Source organism: Chinchilla lanigera, unplaced genomic scaffold, assembly GCF_000276665.1.
Source record: "Chinchilla lanigera isolate Chin_1 unplaced genomic scaffold, ChiLan1.0 scaffold00024, whole genome shotgun sequence".
NCBI lineage: Eukaryota > Metazoa > Chordata > Mammalia > Rodentia > Chinchillidae > Chinchilla > Chinchilla lanigera.
Genome location: NW_004955425.1, coordinates 19313751 through 19330780, shown reverse-complemented (window position 1 = coordinate 19330780; position 17030 = coordinate 19313751). Strand labels below are relative to the sequence as shown.

The following is a 17030-nucleotide window of genomic DNA, read 5'->3' as shown; positions in this document are numbered from 1 at the left end:
ATGAAATCAAATACACAGAAAAGAAGATTCCACAAATCCCTAATATGGATGTTATAATTTCATTTGTGGGAAAGTACATTTGGAGAGTGATGACACTCAGATTTAGTTGAACTTTTATCTCTTAGTTGCTGGTCATTTTGTTTGTTTCTTGACCATTTTCTCTGTCTTTTTAATTTACTCTCCCGCCTGTACGACTGTCTAACTGGGGGTGCTTCCTCAGCTTCACTCTTGCATGCTGCCTTGCAGCAAGTCTTCCCTATGTGGTCCCACACTCTCTTGTACTAAGTTCCCTCATGTCTGCAGCCTCTCGGTAGCTCATCTCTAGTGCAGAATTTTCTTCATGCCCCAGATACATATCTAGTGACAGAGAGAAAAAGATAGAAGGAAGAACTGGTCATTGGAGATATTTCCCTTTCTGAGAGTGTACGGTTATTTTTTGGTCATGTATCTGAAACTTACACACCATGTACTTCCCAGCTGTAGTCTTCTCTTTGGACCTCTTGCAGGACTTAAGTGATCTACTTCCCATGGACAGCAAACTCGTTACTCATTCATGCAACCTCTGGGCACACTGCACTCTGTCCTGATAAGTGATCAGTAAACACTAATTTGCTGCTTTTAGTGATCCGCCCTTCAGCATACTAAGCAGAATTTTTCCTTGGGGATCTGCCTGGAGACATTGTGAAATTGTTGGTAGACAGAAGATTCCATAGCTCCTTTGAGCAAATGCTACTATTTTGGACAGATGTATTTTCTCCCAGAAATCTAGAATTATTATGCATTTATTGTCTTATAATTACTATAGGAAGACAGTGCTTTTTACAAATGCAGCTCTATCATCGATTTCCTTTAGAAAGTAATAGTAATTCTCAGAAAATATAAAATTATGTTTTCTATTGGTTTAAAAATACCCTAAAATATAATTTTCACAGAAGGAAAATTTCACTGTTTTATTTTTGTTGTTGTTGTTGGTTTTTTTTTTTTTTTTGGTAATGGGAATCAAACTCATGACCTCGTGCTTGCCAGGTAGATGTTGTGCCACTGAGCTATAACCGAGCCCTTGAAAATTTTAATTTTTCCTATCTGATACTTATTTATCTTTTTGTTATTATACAGAGGTCATTAAACTAAATGAAAATGTTAATACAAAAACCTCCAGGTCCATTAATAGTAATTGACTTTTTGAGAAATCTGCCATGATTCTGATGTGTATTCATTTATAGGTGATCTGTTTATTTTCTCTAACTGCTTTTAATATTCTGTTGTTTAGTTGAATTTCTGGGATCTTGATTATTGTGTCTGGGTGTAGATTTATTTTGGTTATGAGTAATTGGAGATCTATATACCTCACTTATTTGTATGTCTTATTCTTTTCCCATGCTTGTAAAATTTTCTGCTATTACTTCTGCAAATAGTCTTTTTATGTCATTTGTGCTGACTCCTGCTTCGTTGACATCTTTTAATCTTACATTGTGTTTCTTCGCATCCTTGTGCAGCTGTTGAATTGTTATTTCCTGGTTCTTTGTTATTTTTAAGAGATCCTTTTACAATCGTTAGGTGCAATGCTGTCATCAAGGTTTGAAAGTCTATCTTCAGCTTCATTCAAGTGGATTTGCCAGCTTTTGATGGAATTTTTAATTTCCTTGATATCTGTTTGAGTCTGTGTCATGCATTTTAGTTCTTTCCTATATTGTTCATTCAAGGTTTCCATAATTTTTCTGTGCTCCTCTATTTTCTTATCTATGTCTTCTTTAGATGTGCTGAGCAATTCTTTCATTATTGTTGTCATTTCTTTTTTATTTGAGAGAATATTTCTGATCTGAATTCTTCTATAGTGTGGTGGAGTTCTCTCTTTACTTCAGTTGCTATCATTTCAGAAATTTCAAGCTCTTCTGTGTCAGTGTCTCTTGGACTTGTTCTGCAGGGGTGGAGGTCTGAGACTGCATTTTGCTCCTTTGTTTTGTCATTTTCAAAGATCCAGAGGTTCCTTGGAGTGGCGGGGCAAGGATCTGAAGGTCCCTGGTGCTCAGCATGGCTCCTGTGATGGTGTGTGAGGGCAGGGTGCAGTTGCTGATGTTTCTGAAGCTGTCCAGGGCCCAGGCCAGCACTCATGCCAGTGTGGGAGGGGTGGGGGCATGTTCACTGAGGCCCACAAGCTGTCCAGGGCTCAGCTAGACTCTTTTGTTGGTGGGGGAGGGGTGGGGGGCTCATCAACGTTCCCAAGGCTGTCAGGGGTTCAGCCCAGCTCCCATAAGGGTGCAAGGGAGGGGACAACAGTAAGTGACATTGTTAATGAGACATTTCTGCCTATTGTGATCCATAAAGGATCAATATTGTAAATGCAAATAATTAATTTTCCAATGCAGTTTAAAATATCAAAGATGAAGGGAGAGATGAGGAAGGGGAAGGGAAAGGGAAGTGCAAAGAATTAAGATGTGTTATGCACATGTACCAATTTCCCATGATGAATGGAATCAGTATGTACTGCAAACATGTAATAATAAAAATTTAAAAAAAATAAAATATCTGCTGAGTAATTATCTAATTGTCATTTATCATCTTACATGTAATCTAATTTGAAAGAACAAGTTGTAGCAGAATGTTATAGTTGTTTAATAATTTAAGGTGTGAGGACAAGAACAATTAATGCAAACTGAGAAAATTGGACATCAAACTCATTTATTCTTCTTCTTGCTCTATTAATTTGTTATCATCTGGTGCAATTGGTGATCTAACTTAGTTTAATTGGCATAAAGCCTACAATTTAGCTAATCAAAATTTATCATCAGTTACTCCAGCAAGGTAGAAAACATTTTATAATTTTGTAATTATGAAAATACAAGATGTGCAATGTTAATTGTACACATGCATAAACATCCTAATACTGTAATTTATTTAATAAAAAAATGGAGTATTACCAGTTATAATCTAATTTATAGGCTAAGTACAATTTAGAAAAAATTAGTGACTTTTGAGAGTGAAAATTTATTACTGACTTTTTTTCTGGATAATTTGCTTCTCTGACTTTTGTAAGGGATGTTCCTATTCAGTGTTGAATCTTAGGATATTATGGATTATTTTAAACTTGATAAACTGAATTTTGTAATCACTGAGATCATAAGACTAGGAAATGATATGAACCTTTTCCTTAAAAAAAAACTTGATTTTTTATTTCTCCTCAGCTCCGCAAGGCTATTATTGATCATGTGTCAGACTCTTTCTTGGATACAACAGTCCCACTTTTGGTTCTCATTGAAGCTGCTAAGAATGGCCGGGAGAAGGAAATAAAAGAATATGCTGCAATATTTCATGAACATACCAGCAGGCTTGTAGAGGTAAGTGTGCTAGAACTGCAACCACTTTAAATCAAGGTGAAGGAGGCTACCATTTTCCATTTACTGCTGAATTGTACTCAAATAAAAACTTTTGACCATGTATTACAAATGCAGCAGAATTTGACCTGGATTATATGAAGGTGTGTACATCAAACAGTGTAAGCCATCCCCTATGTGTTTTAAACAGAAGCCATTCATTTAGAAAGAGCCATAAAATTAACCCTTCTCTCATTTTACTTTTAGTGTATATTTTCTTAGCGCTACACAAAAGAACTAGCTAAATACAGGTACTTAGATTTACCCTTGCAAATATTTCTTTCCATTCTAACTTAAAAGTATAGAACACTCTATTTCACTTTAATGGTGTGTATGTGTGTGTTTAAATGGTTTTCATGATAATGTGACTTCTTTGGGTTTTCAAAACATATTTAACTGTATAACATGGATAGAACAAGAATGTAGGCTATGTAGAGGTACAGAAACTGAATAATTAAGTAAGTATAGTGGATTAGGCAAGAGACGATGAAGTTATAATTTCTTATGCTTAGCAACTGGAGACATGAGAATGACCCATGCTTTTGGAAGATGGATAGCATAATGCTGAAAGATCTTTGAATCCTAGGAGGTTCCCAGGAGACAGATAGTAGAACCCTTTGTATTATGGGCATCAATAGCACAGCTACAGTATAAAAGAGAACCTGCATGGAAGAATTTCTAACACAAGTAATGTAACTATGCAGAAGAGCAAGAACCAGTGGCAGGGGCTGTTCTCTCAGTACCTGTGTTATACTGCTAATTTTCTTGAGTGTGACACCTTCTAACACCAACCATAAAATTTATAAGGAAGTATGTTTTTGTGGTCTATCAATGCTTTTAAAATTGGCAAGTGAAAAATAATTACCACCTGAATCAGAAACACATTTTATACAACTTCCACTGAAAGAGAGAACTTTCTTAACATCCTTACTCTATTGAGAAGGTTTCCAAAGTAGGCTAACATTTTTACTGTAAACTCTCCTTTTGGATTTCAATATCCTCAACTAGAAAATGAAATGAATGGTTGAATGCATGAATACTAAGCTCATTTCACCCTTAAAAGTCCATATCGAACTTTAAAACCTCATTGAAATCTCCTCAAAACTCTGTGAGATAGACCCAAAGCTACAAATTTAATTGGTCTTTTATGGAAATAAAAGTACAAAACCAATCTGGTACTGATTTCCAGGTAAAAATTTTTAATTGTCAATAATTTATGATCTGGTTTTATTTATTTCTTAACATGCTCATTTCTCAAATATTTATTTACTATATTCACAAGAGAATGTTGAAAGTTCTGATCAATGGGAACATATTGTAAAAGTCACCTAATTTAGCGTAGTACCTGACACTTGCCATTTTTTTCAGTAAAAGGTATTCTCTCAGCTGTAGTCACACCAAATTATGAAAAAATATTTTGTAAAATACTTTTAAAGAAAAATTTGGTATCTGCTGACAAAATTGCATCTTTCCCCCATTTCTTAGTTTTTCTTATATATCTCAGGTAATCTCATTAAATAAAGGCACTTTGATCAAATATTTTTTGGAAAAAGTTATCTGGATATGTCCTTTTGGAGAGTTTACATTTTTGAAAAATCTTAAAAAGATTTCTAAAATTTAATTAAGGTCAATTCCTCCAATTCAGGTAAACTAAGAAAAATCTCTTGTGACATTACTGAGGAAGTGTCTTTAAGAACCATTTGGCATGCTACTATTTTGAAGATCAAATAGTGATTTACCATGTAGACAGACCTCCAAGAATTTGTTTTAAATGTCTGAGGATTTTGAAACTTTTTTATTTCATGTGAATATTGAGTAGATGTTGAATAAATTCAATATTCAACATTGAATATTGAAAGAACAAGAGCATTGGAATCACAAGCTGTGAGAACACAAGGACGTGCTTATTTAACTGTACATTCCCTAAACACATCATGATGAGACTGTGCCAGAGTGAGTGTGCCACCTAAATTTGTGTTTCACTCTAGCACCATTACCTAGAATCTTCTGCTCTTTGGCTTTTTTTTTTTTTTCGTTTTTTTGAGACAGGGTCTCGGTGTGTTGTTCAGATTGGCCTTAAGCTCACTTTGTAGTCTAGGCTGGTCTCGAACTCACAACCATTCTCCTGCCTCAGCTTCCTGGGTGCTGGGATTACAGGCATGAGCCACCATGCCTAGTGAAATTTAGTGGCTTTAAGCAACTATTTCTGATTGTCTCTCTCCACTCTGAGTGGACTGGAAAGAGCCAGGCAATTCTCTTTGAGGATTTCTCATGTGATGCTGCTCAGGTACTGGTGGAACGAAGCTTGTCAGTGGTTGCCTAGGCCAGACATCCAAGATGGAAATTTACATGCCTTAAAGTGCGTGTCAGCCATTAACTGAGAGGGTTTTGTCTGTTGACTAGAGCATTAATACATGCCTTCCCACGTGGCTCCAGCTTCTCACAGAATGTTGTTGGGTTCAAAGTGCTAAGTTGCTAGAGCAAGTAAGAAGCAGGAAACAGAAGCTGCAATTTTCTTAATTTTTCTACCCAAGCCCATTTTAAATATATTCCATTGGTCACAGCCATGATAGAGTCTGGCCAGACTCAAGGGCAGGTAAGAGGTGAAATCCCATTTTCAGTGGAAGGAAGAGCAAAGTATTTGTGGCCCCCTGTAATCCACTACACTTCTCTCTTCAGGAGTTTATTCGCTTTACCTATAAAATGATGTTCCAACAGATAATATCTAAGATCACTCCTAATTGTGGGACTTCTAGTTTTTTGAGACATATAGTAAATAAAAATGTTTTTTAAGTGTAATGCTTATACAGAAGGCTAGATAGAAAATACATGTGAAATATATGTATGTATGATATACATGTGGTATATACATATATATGACATAGAGAATTTTCCAATAAAAGTTCTTAAAATGTCACTTAAGTATATAGCTCTAGGAGAAAAAGAAGAAGAGTACTGATTTCTCTCCCAGGAAAATCCTTGTTTGGAAGGAGATGTGTCATGAGAACAACAAAGAAATCATCATTAATTTCCCATGAATGCTGAGACAGAAATGTCTGTGAAAGTGTTCCGAGAGATAGGAGAGCTGAATCTCTCAGTTTCAGAGGACCTTGTGAACTCTCTTTGTATTGATTGCGTCCCAGCCCCTCACTCTACCCTGTTTACCAACTCCCTGCACATCTAAACCTCAGTATCTACATCGGTCTTATTCCCAAACCGGGTGATTTGACCTAGCCAGAAAGAAAGTCTTGGATTCTAAATGACTTCAAGATAAAGTTGTAACATGTCTGCGTTTTGGTACTTCAATTACGTTTGTTACCAAAATCTAAAATCAGTGAATGTGTTGAGTTAAGACTTAAAAAGAGTGTGGGAAAATGGAATTCATTTTTAAAGAATTCCTATCAGGTTTTTCAAGAAAAACTCCATGCTGGTAAGGAAACTCCTTAAGCAAAGCAGTAAGAAACAGCAAATGAACACAAAACAAAAACTAAAGTGTTAAGAAATTCTAGGGGCAATAAAATCAGTAAATCCAGTGGATCTGACATTTTGAGAAAAAATGGAAATGAAGAACAAAGTGGCAGAAAAGTTGGGCCTACACGTTTGTTTTGTCTGGCAGAGTCAGCTGAGATGTCCTGCTAATGCTAGGTAGTTCGCTGTAATGTGAACAGATGTACAAGAACGGTTATAAAATACTGGATAGCTGCAAAAATGAGATATCCTACACCTTTGCTGCTGACTTAGTGATGCTGAACTGGGAATTATGCGAATATTTTCCTACTTTGGAGGTTACTCTGTGCTCGATCCATGCAGCAATAGTGGGAATGGTAGAAGGGGTCCAGAAGTCAGTGTGCTAAAAGTCCCCTTACCAACGTGACCAGCAATCAGTGGCAAATGTGGTCACTGAGTTATGCTTCCAAGTACTGTAATTTCATCTTGATGGTGACATAGTGCACCATTAGCTCTACTAGCTTCCACTAATGATATCTGCTAAACAGGAAGTTAAAAATATGAAATTTATCTTAAAAATGAAAGTCATTCTAGACTGAGTTTTATATTTTATTACATTTAGCCTCCTGTAATAACAAAGACTATATAGCTAGTACTCAATTAAGCCCCCCAAGAAAGGATGAAAATATAACACCAATTCTGTTTTCCTTCTCTCTAAAAAGTTGATTTTGAATATTCTAGTAATGGGACTTGAGCTATCCATATAAACCAAGTTAGTAAGCAGAGTACCTTTTTACTGTTCTGTGTGTGACCACTTAAAATGATTCTTTATAGGGATATTTCCAGATGCCATTGACATTCATTGTCCAAAGAAGACACTGCTCCAGATCTTCCTAGGAAGGAATGTGTGAAAATTTAATTGAAAGCACCTGTCCATCTCAGAGATGCATTTTGTTACTTTAATTTGGTGATTTAACTATTTTTTCAGAAGAATGCCATTAAATTCAATGGATGCATTGTTTATTTTAATACCTATTATGTACTATCTCTCCAAGATTAACTTTAAAATCCTGTTACTTTTTAAATTTTTTTTTAAAATTTTTTATTTTAAAGAAAATAGTACAAATAAAAGAACAATAGCAAAATACAAACAAAACAAAGCAAGGACATTAAAAATGATACGGGGTTTCAAACCAAATGATAGGGATTAACAGTGGTTGTTTTATTACATATCGTTACCATCAGTGAAGTTGCTCAGATTACCAGATGTAACTTTTGAATCACATTACAATTTGTTCTCAGGAATTCAGTTCATGCTGAACACTACAATTGCTACTGACTAAAACTGCAAAATCTCAGGTTTACTTCATGGATTTTACCATATTAATTATCATTAAGTATGACAGTGTTAGCGATCTAGGTCTGAAAATTTTCTGTGAATTAGAGAATTGTCTCTATGTGAAAAGCCAGCTTCCTCAGTGCTTTGACTTACTCATCAAAAATTCATCTATCCTGATGTACCTTATTTTAGTAAGTTTCATGGGAGCCTTTCATCAAAAAGGAAAAAGTGGGTGGACATTTAATTATAATACTTCCCTACAACCTGCAAAGCTGATTGTTCCCACGCACAAAATGGTAAGCCATATTTAGCAGAGCCCTAGTGCCAGGAAAGAAAGCTTTACAGGGGATTCTTGCTGTTTCCAGAGGTACCAATGGCTCTCAGCTTTACTAATATCTTTGCTTTCTGACAGAATGCTACTTGTTTTACACTTTAGGTGATCGTCTTTTATCAAATAAGGATACGTTCAGTTATACATAAGTAGAGCTTCTAGAGTCCCATCTCATTCTGTTTTCTTTCCCTCGGAGAGGAAAATGGTAAAGAATACCCCATTTACATTTGTACAAAAGTGAATAAGTGTCCTGAGGGAGCATCTTTTCAACTCTCTTCTTTTGGTGGGGAAGAGAGCTAAAGTAGGAATGCTTTCTCTCATGCAGAACAAAACACCCATGTGTAAATGTCACTCCTTTGGCTATAAACTGCCCAGCACCTTAATCTTCTTGCAGTTTAAAGAGACATGGATGATTATGACTTTTAACCCTGTCCCAAATGCATGGTGAGTTCCTTCCCATGTGTGAGATATTTCTTTATAAATTTTCTACTTACCATATATGGAATATAGGAAAAGTGAAGTAATTCAATTATGGTAAATTGGAGATTTTACACAATAATGTTCAAGTAGAATATTAGTGTTTTTGGATTTAGAGGAGGAAAGAAACATATGAGATTAGCATAGTTTGGGAATTTAGCATTAAGTAAGAAGTCGTTAAGGTGAAACTTCAAGACTGGGATGGAGTTAACTCTGACGCAAGAGAACTTGAGACTGAAATGCCAGCATGAATAAAGATACAATGCTCATTCCTGGGTTCTAGAAATGTAATAACGATAAAGTCTAGTTGATAAAGTAAGTTGATTAAGTTGCACTTGCAGGAGTGCAAGGTGATAAAAGGAAATTGATGAACAGCCTTGAAAATCTGGGTACAAAGTGAAGAGGCTAGATTTCGTCTTATAAAACTGGATTCAGTAATGGACTTGGGAGGCTGCAGTAGTTTCTTACCAAGGAAGGGCTTAAGACAGCCCCTGAAGGCTGGTGGCCTTATTGAAAACCCTGGAATGCTCTCCACCGCTGGCCAAAGGGAAGTTATATATTAGGAGGGTCTGTGTGTGGACTGCTTTGCATCTGTACATAAAGATTTCCAAACTCCAGTGATTGATTCTCACAAGCATTGACATTTAAAAAAGAAATTACTTAAGACCTAATCTATTATCATACATCAAGAGGGAGAATAACACTAGCTGTAATCATGAAATTGGAATGGAAAAACAAGTGCCCCAGGACTTAAAGGCTCTAGATCAATAATGGCCAACAGAAAGCAGAGGCAATTATACATAAAATTGTAAATTTTCTAGGAGCTACACTAAGAAAGGGACAGAAATAAACAGGTTAAAATAAATTTAATATTTCATTTAGTTCACCATACCTAAAATATTATCAATTTGATTTTTAATAATACAAAATCCATTCATTAAATTTCACTGTTTTAAGTTGTTTTAGAAATTGGACATGTATTGTACACTTATAGGTCATCTAAATCTACTGTAGCTGTGTTTTAAGCACTAACTAGCCACATGGCTGGTGGCTGCTGTACAGTGAATAGTGTAGTTCTGGATATGTCAAGTTTGGAGCAGGGCATCTTCATTCATTCACTCAATAAATATGTCTTCGGTGCCTGCTGTGTGCTGCATGCTGTGCTAGACTCTAGGGGTACAGTCACTGGAAACATGTTTTTGTTTCCCTACTTAACATATAGTAATAAATGCTGAATGAATTGACGAGTAAAAAGAGTAAAATGTCCATTTACCCTGTAAAAAGTCTTAAAAGGTGGTGAACGTTACGGTTTTTGTGCCATACGTGAAGTACAGAAAGCACTTAGGTTTCAATATTGGCTATATGTTCTTGTAGAAGTTACAGAGTCGCTGTTGTATCTGGCCTGTAAAGGAGATAGTCCTCCATAACATGAAGATAACAGGAGGCTCCAATGGGAGAGTCCATTAAAGTACCAACTGCTACATCATGTGGACACTATTGTTGGGTGAACTTTAGTCTTCTTCTCTTCTTCTTTTAATTTTTTAAAAAATCTCATCTGGGAAGAGCTGACCTGAATCTCCAGGTACTTCTAACAAGTATTCAACTTCCAAATACAAATAAAGGCTTTTATTGAAGACATCAATAGGCCAAAAGTTGACAAGGGCAAAATCACCTGCTAAAATTATGTACCTAAAGTTGTCTCACACAATGAACTAGTGTGTAAAATTTCACCAAAACTGGAAAATTCCCAGTGTTACTCCCCGTGGCGGTATTTGGCAGAGTTAACCAGCAAACCTGCTGATGATTAACTGATTAATAAATCAAGATCTTAAAGCCAAATTTTGTTTTAATCAACAAACTTATTATGTAAATTGGGTTTGATCTACTCCTTTTAACTGGTTCATTATTCCATTCAATTACAAATGCATATGTAGTGTGTCTCTACAATGTGCTATGCTCTACAGAGCTCATAAATAGAGAACCCTACTGCTTAAAATTGGGTTCCATTTTTGTCTTCTGTCTTTTAATGAGTTCTCTCCTGCTTCAGTGATTAGAGAAATCACTAAACTCTGGATTTATCTTCAAATGGAAGATGAGGTATTAAAATAATCTTAATGCCTGCTATTCAAGGTTCTAGAAACTAGAAAGACTTGTTATATTTATAATAATGGTACAGCAGGGATCAACTTGGTTCTGCCAATAAGTATGAAAGGAATAGTAGTAGTGCAGTAAATCTGAAAGTAGAAATTAAGTTGAGTTTTTAAATTTTTTGTCAAGAAGAGAAACTTTTCTGAATACTTTTGAACAAGAGACCAGGTATTGGACACATCAACCTGCAAAAGTCCCAAGAATTATCACCTATTTTCTTATCCACTTTTGCTAACAAAGGAAAAAGAAAGGTAGAAGCATGTATTTATGCATGAGAACTCTATTAGCATGCAGTCATTCTTAGATAATGGCTTATCTTGGAGATTTGCGCAGGATGTAAGACCTAAGTGAAATCAGGCATCATCTTCTAATGAGAAAGTACAGCTAGTCCATTTGTAAGTGGATTGTTTGGAACTAGAAATGCATTTTGCCTTTCAGTCAGTGTTATGTACACTACTTAGCTTCCACTCTTGGTCCACAAAGGCCTATTGAGTTCTTAATAGAGGTAAAATTTGCAGAACATTCTTCTGAGAATTCTTCCTAACATTAAAATACTTCAAAAACTGACCTCTCCCCATCACTCATCCCATTTCAACTTTGTGTGTAGTGTACACCTAAGGCAGGAACAAAAAATGTAAATGCCTAAAGTAATGTCCAAGGAAGTAAGAAGTGAAAAGGAAGAGCTTGGTCTGGGTGTATTTGTGATAAAGTGAGGACCACAGGCCTGCTGTAAGAGGTGATCCTCAACTCTGCCCCAGTCAATTATTGTGGAGCGTGAAGGCAGGCTTAGTGTTGTCAGATGTCCAATTTCTTAAATCAACCCAGAAGTATAGATTTTTAATGTAAAAGCCTATTGATTTCTAAGTGCAGACAGCCAAATCAATTTAAAGCAAAATTAAAGCAAAAACACAGCCCTATCCTGTTGCCAATATATAATGGCAAAGATCACTAGTTTTGTTATTCCTCCTCTAAAATCAAGTTTTGAAAGACAAGGGACAGCAAGGTGGATTTTTGTCAGAGATGCGCTAGGATCTAGAGGATGTGAGAATCATGTATTGCAGCTATGTGGCATAATATAGGAGGGGAAGTTTTTTTGGAGAAATGTGTTTTTCCCACTTTTCTTCTCTTTAGCAATTTATATTGAATTAAAAGGGAATTTGAGAGGGTTGGGAGCAGAGATGATCAGATATTTCTCTTTCTTTCCTCTGTTGCTTACAAACAACATTAATGTAGGGGCCAGGAGAGAGGAAGGGGGTCTTTACTAAAGGATCACTTGTATGTTAGACCTAGTTAACACCATGGCTGTTTATGCCCAGAAAAATCCCTTCCATAAGAAAATTCATTAGGCTTGGCACTTTCTGCAAGATGAAAGCAGTAGCTGTGAAGCTTTTAAAGAAATGCTCCCATCACCAGAGAACAGATTAAAATTCACTAGCATCCCATTAATCACTTTGTCTAAAGAATAAGTAGCATAAAGATACTTGGGTTTTCTAAATCACCTTGGTATTTGTGTGAAATTACATATGGAGTTCCAAATGGAACATCTAAGCAGAACATCCTTAGACAATTTAACCTGTGCTTTTGGATCACCCTGGTAAGTGACTATTACAAATTCTTTCTTTTTGACTTCTCTGTACTCTTTCACTCCAACTGTGGATATAGTTAAATTCTTATACTTTATGCATTATGTCATATGAGAACAGCTAATGCTGGTTTAAGTTTACCTTTACTAGAAGCGTGATGTTTAAATGATTAGAACTTTAGATTGTCTTTACAAAAAGGGCATCTATAGTTCAATTTTTTTTAGAGGAGTTATGTTAAGTTCTAGAAATGTAATAAATTAAATTTAATCAGCCAAAAGACATACATACTCTCCCTCTTGAATCTTACTGTTCAGGGTTATCTTAGTTACTTTTTCATTCTTGAGACAAAATACCTGACACCCACAAATTAAAGGAGGAGAGGTTTATTTCAGCTCACAGTCTGTGGAGGTTTGGGACCATAGTTGGCTGGCTCCAAGACAGGGTGGTACAGCAGAGGGCATAGTCCATGGCAGAGCAGGCAGAAAAGCAGCACACTGGCAATACATCTTTGCCTTTCTATTTCATCCAGGCTACTAGCCACCTACTCCCAGGGTGGGGCTTCCCATTACCCAGAACAATGCTAAATCACTCAGTGAACTAATCTAATTATCACAGCCTTAGTCCATATTCATACACCCTTAATCTACCTTTATACCCCTGGATTCAGCCACCTCTGAAAAGCCCATCTATGACTTTCTAAGGCTTGAGGGGACATCTAGGTACAAGTCATAATGGGGAGAAAGTAAATAAAAACAAATGGTACTTGTGTATGGTTGTGGTAAGTGACACACACATTAAACCTAGACTACTAGGTTTAATGGAAACATCTATAAAAATTTAACTAGTTTAGGATTGAAAACATCCCACATATGAGGAATTGGCTTTGAAGCTATGAAATGATGAGGATTGGGCACTGAGTGCTAAATTAGAAAAAGAAATGGGAAGAGAACAAATATTTAGACAGAAGGACTGGCATATTTAAGAAAGAGGAATAACAGTATGGATTTCTATCTATAAGTAGTTTCTTTGACAGATACATGGGAGTGGATTTGCTAGTTCATAGGGTACCTGTACATCTTAATTTATAAGAAATTCCCAGTTAGTTTCCAAAGTGAACAGATTATTTTTCATTTCCACTAGCATTATGTGAGAATTCTAGTTGTTCAACATCCTTTCTAGTACTTGATATTGTCAATTATTTTTCTGCCAATCTAATATCTATGCAGTGCTTTCTATGCTTTAAATTTACATTTTCTTAATAATTAATGATATTGAACATCTTTTTATAATAACACTGTTTAGATATAATCCGTGCACCAAAAATTCACCCATTAAAATGTGTATTTCAGTGGTTTTCAGTATACTTAAAGAGTTCCATCAACATCACTACGATTGTAAAACATCTTCATCTCCTCATTAGGCAACTACCAGTCTGTGTTCTGTCTCTAGGGATTTTCCTATTCTGGACATTCCCTATAAGTGGAACCGTAAACTGTATGGTCTTTGTGATTTGCTTCTTTCATTTAGCATAAAATTTTTAAGACTTACCTATGTATAGCATGTATCACTGACTTGTTTTTTGTTGCAGCCTTTTATTTTATTTTATTTTATTTTATTTTTTGGTCTTTTTTGAAACAGTGTCTCGCTACGCAGTTCAGGCTGGCCTTGAGCTTACTTTGTAGCCCAGGCTGACCTTGAACTTGCAAAGATTCTCCTGCCTCAGCCTCCCAGGTGCTGGGATTACAGGCGTGTGCCACCATGCTGGGCTCTTACAGCCTTTTAAATGTATGGATATACCATGTTTTATTTATCTGTTCATAATTTTATAGATGTCTGGATTTTTTATACTTTTGGGCCATAATTAATAATGCCAATAAATGTTTATGTACAAGTGTATGCATGTGTGTGTGTGTGTGTGTGTGTGTGTGTGTGCATGCATGCACACATGCATTTAAACATTTGTTTTCATTTCTACTGGGTATAAACATATCAGTGGAATTTCTGGGTCATATGATAACTTTATGTTTAAGCTTGAGACTGTCACTTCTACTAGACCAGAACTTTTTTTTTGCATTACCATCAGTAGTTTATCCGGGCTTCAGTTCTGTACATCCTTATCGATGCTTGTTATTATTTGCCATTGACTATAGCCATCCTAGTGGAACTGAAGTGGTATCAACTTGTGGCTTTGTCCTGTATTGCCCTGATAGATAATTGTTGAAAATCTTTTCATGTGCTTATTGCCCATTTATGTTTTCTTAAAAGAAATATCTGTTTAAATCATATGCTTATGTGAAAGTTGAGTTGTATTGTTTACTACTGAGATAAAATGTACTTTATATATCCTACCCATATATTAGAATATGACTTGAAAAAATTTCTCCTGTGTTGCGGGACATCTTTTCACTTTCCCAATGGTGTCCTTTGAATTACAAAGGCTGTACATTTTGAAGAAGTATAGGTTTATCTGTTTTACCTCCTCTCTCTTATGCTTTCTGTTGTATATGTAAAACCATCATTGTTTAATCTAATTTTCTCTGAGTTTTGGTTTTAGTTTTATACTTAGGTTGTTGATCCATTTCGAGTTAGTTTTTTCTATATAGTATTAAGTAAGAACCCAAATTCAATTTTTTGTATATGTGTATCCAGTTACTCAGCATCGTATACTGAAAAGATCAGTATTTTCCAGGTATGTTTCCTCAAATCAACTGACTCTAAGTATGAGGGTTTATTTCTGGATTCAATTCTATTCCATTACTGTATATACCTGCCTTTTTCCCAGTATCACACTGTTTGGATAATGTAGCTTTGCATTAAGTTTTAAATTCAATTTTGTTGTTTTTCAAGATTCTTTTGACTGAACTAGGTCACCTGCCTTTGCATATAAATTGTAGGATGAGCTTGTCATTTCTTCAATGACCATCTGGAATTCGGTTGAGAATTGCATTGAATTTTTAAGTCAAGTTGAGACTGTTGCCATCTTAACAATTTTAAGTCTTCTGATTATGAGCGTGGACCATCTTTCCACTTACTTAAATATGCTTTGATATCTTTCAATGAGAATAAATTTTATAGTTTGCAGAGTACAAGTTTATCATTTTTTGTTAAATTTATTTCTGAGATTTTTTTTGAGTGTTGTTGTAAGTGGAATTGTTTCTTAATTTCAATTCAAATTTTTATTTTGGTACACTGAAATGCAATTATTTGTATATTAATTGTGTATCCTAAAATCTTGCTGAGCTAATTGCTCTTGTTATTGCTGTTGGGGTGTGTGTGTGTGTGTGTGTGTGTGTGTGTTCCTCAGGTTTTTCTGCTTATAAGATCGTTATGTGAAATTTTTTTGTACTTTTCCTTTCCAATTTGGATAACTTTTACTTCATTTTCAAGTCCAAGTCTTTAAACATCTTCCTTGTATGCTTCCTTTTTATTTATATAGCCTCTTCATTAAAGTGTCTGATTATAATTTGTACTTGTTTTTAATTGGGGTATTTTATCATTTCTGTATTGTTTAAAAGTTATTATATATCTAGAAAACAAGTTCCTCATTGTTTTATGAGATTTGTGAATATTTTCTCTATGTCTATGGCTTGTTTTTCTAATTTCTTCACAATATTTTGTCCACAGAAGAACTTTTAACTTTGATGCAGTCAAATTTATTAATATTACTATAGATAGATTCTGCTTTTGTGTTTCATCTTTGGTTTACACAGAGTTGCAATAATTTTTTTCTTGTTTGTAGAAGTTTTATAATTTTAGATTACTTAGGTGGAATATTATTTGCTATTCACAATAAATGAGTTACTAGGTGATAAAAAGACATGAAGGAAATATAAATGCATACTATTAAGGGAAGAAAGCCAGCCTGAAAAGGAGACATATTGTGCGAGTCTCACAATGTAGCATTATGGAAAAGGCAAAGTTATAGAGGTGGTGAAAAGGTAAAAGCTTTCCAAGGGTTAGCAGACAGGGACGAACGAATAAGCAGAGATTTGGGGATTTCTAAGGCAGCAAAACTCTCTGTACAATACTGTAATGGGGGACACATGGCATGATACATTTGTGAAAACCATAGAAAGCACAGGTTGAACCCTTATGCAAACTACAAACTTTGGATTATGAGAATCTAATGCTCTTTAATAGTAACAAATGCACCACTGCCGTGTAAGATCTTGACAGTGGGGGAAGATTTGTGGACTGCGGGGAGGACAGGAAGTGTATGGATACTTCCTACTTTCTGCTCAATTTTGCTAAAATTGCTCGCCACATATATTTGATGAATTAATTACTTTACTGACTATTAAGAAATCACTCACAAAATCCCAGGTAAATTAAAA

The 17030-nt window shown here is 35.4% G+C and overlaps 1 protein-coding gene across 4 annotated transcripts in view; it reads left to right on the top strand.

Moving 5' to 3' along the window:
- Positions 1 to 17030, top strand: part of Ctnna3 (catenin (cadherin-associated protein), alpha 3) — a 1502556-nt gene that overhangs the window by 795420 nt on the left and 690106 nt on the right. For all 4 annotated transcript variants that reach the window (XM_013514887.1, XM_005385969.2, XM_005385970.2 and 1 more), the window contains exon 9: positions 3183 to 3335. In XM_013514887.1, the coding sequence (XP_013370341.1) occupies positions 3183 to 3335 (153 nt within the window). The remainder of the gene's footprint in view (positions 1 to 3182; positions 3336 to 17030) is intronic.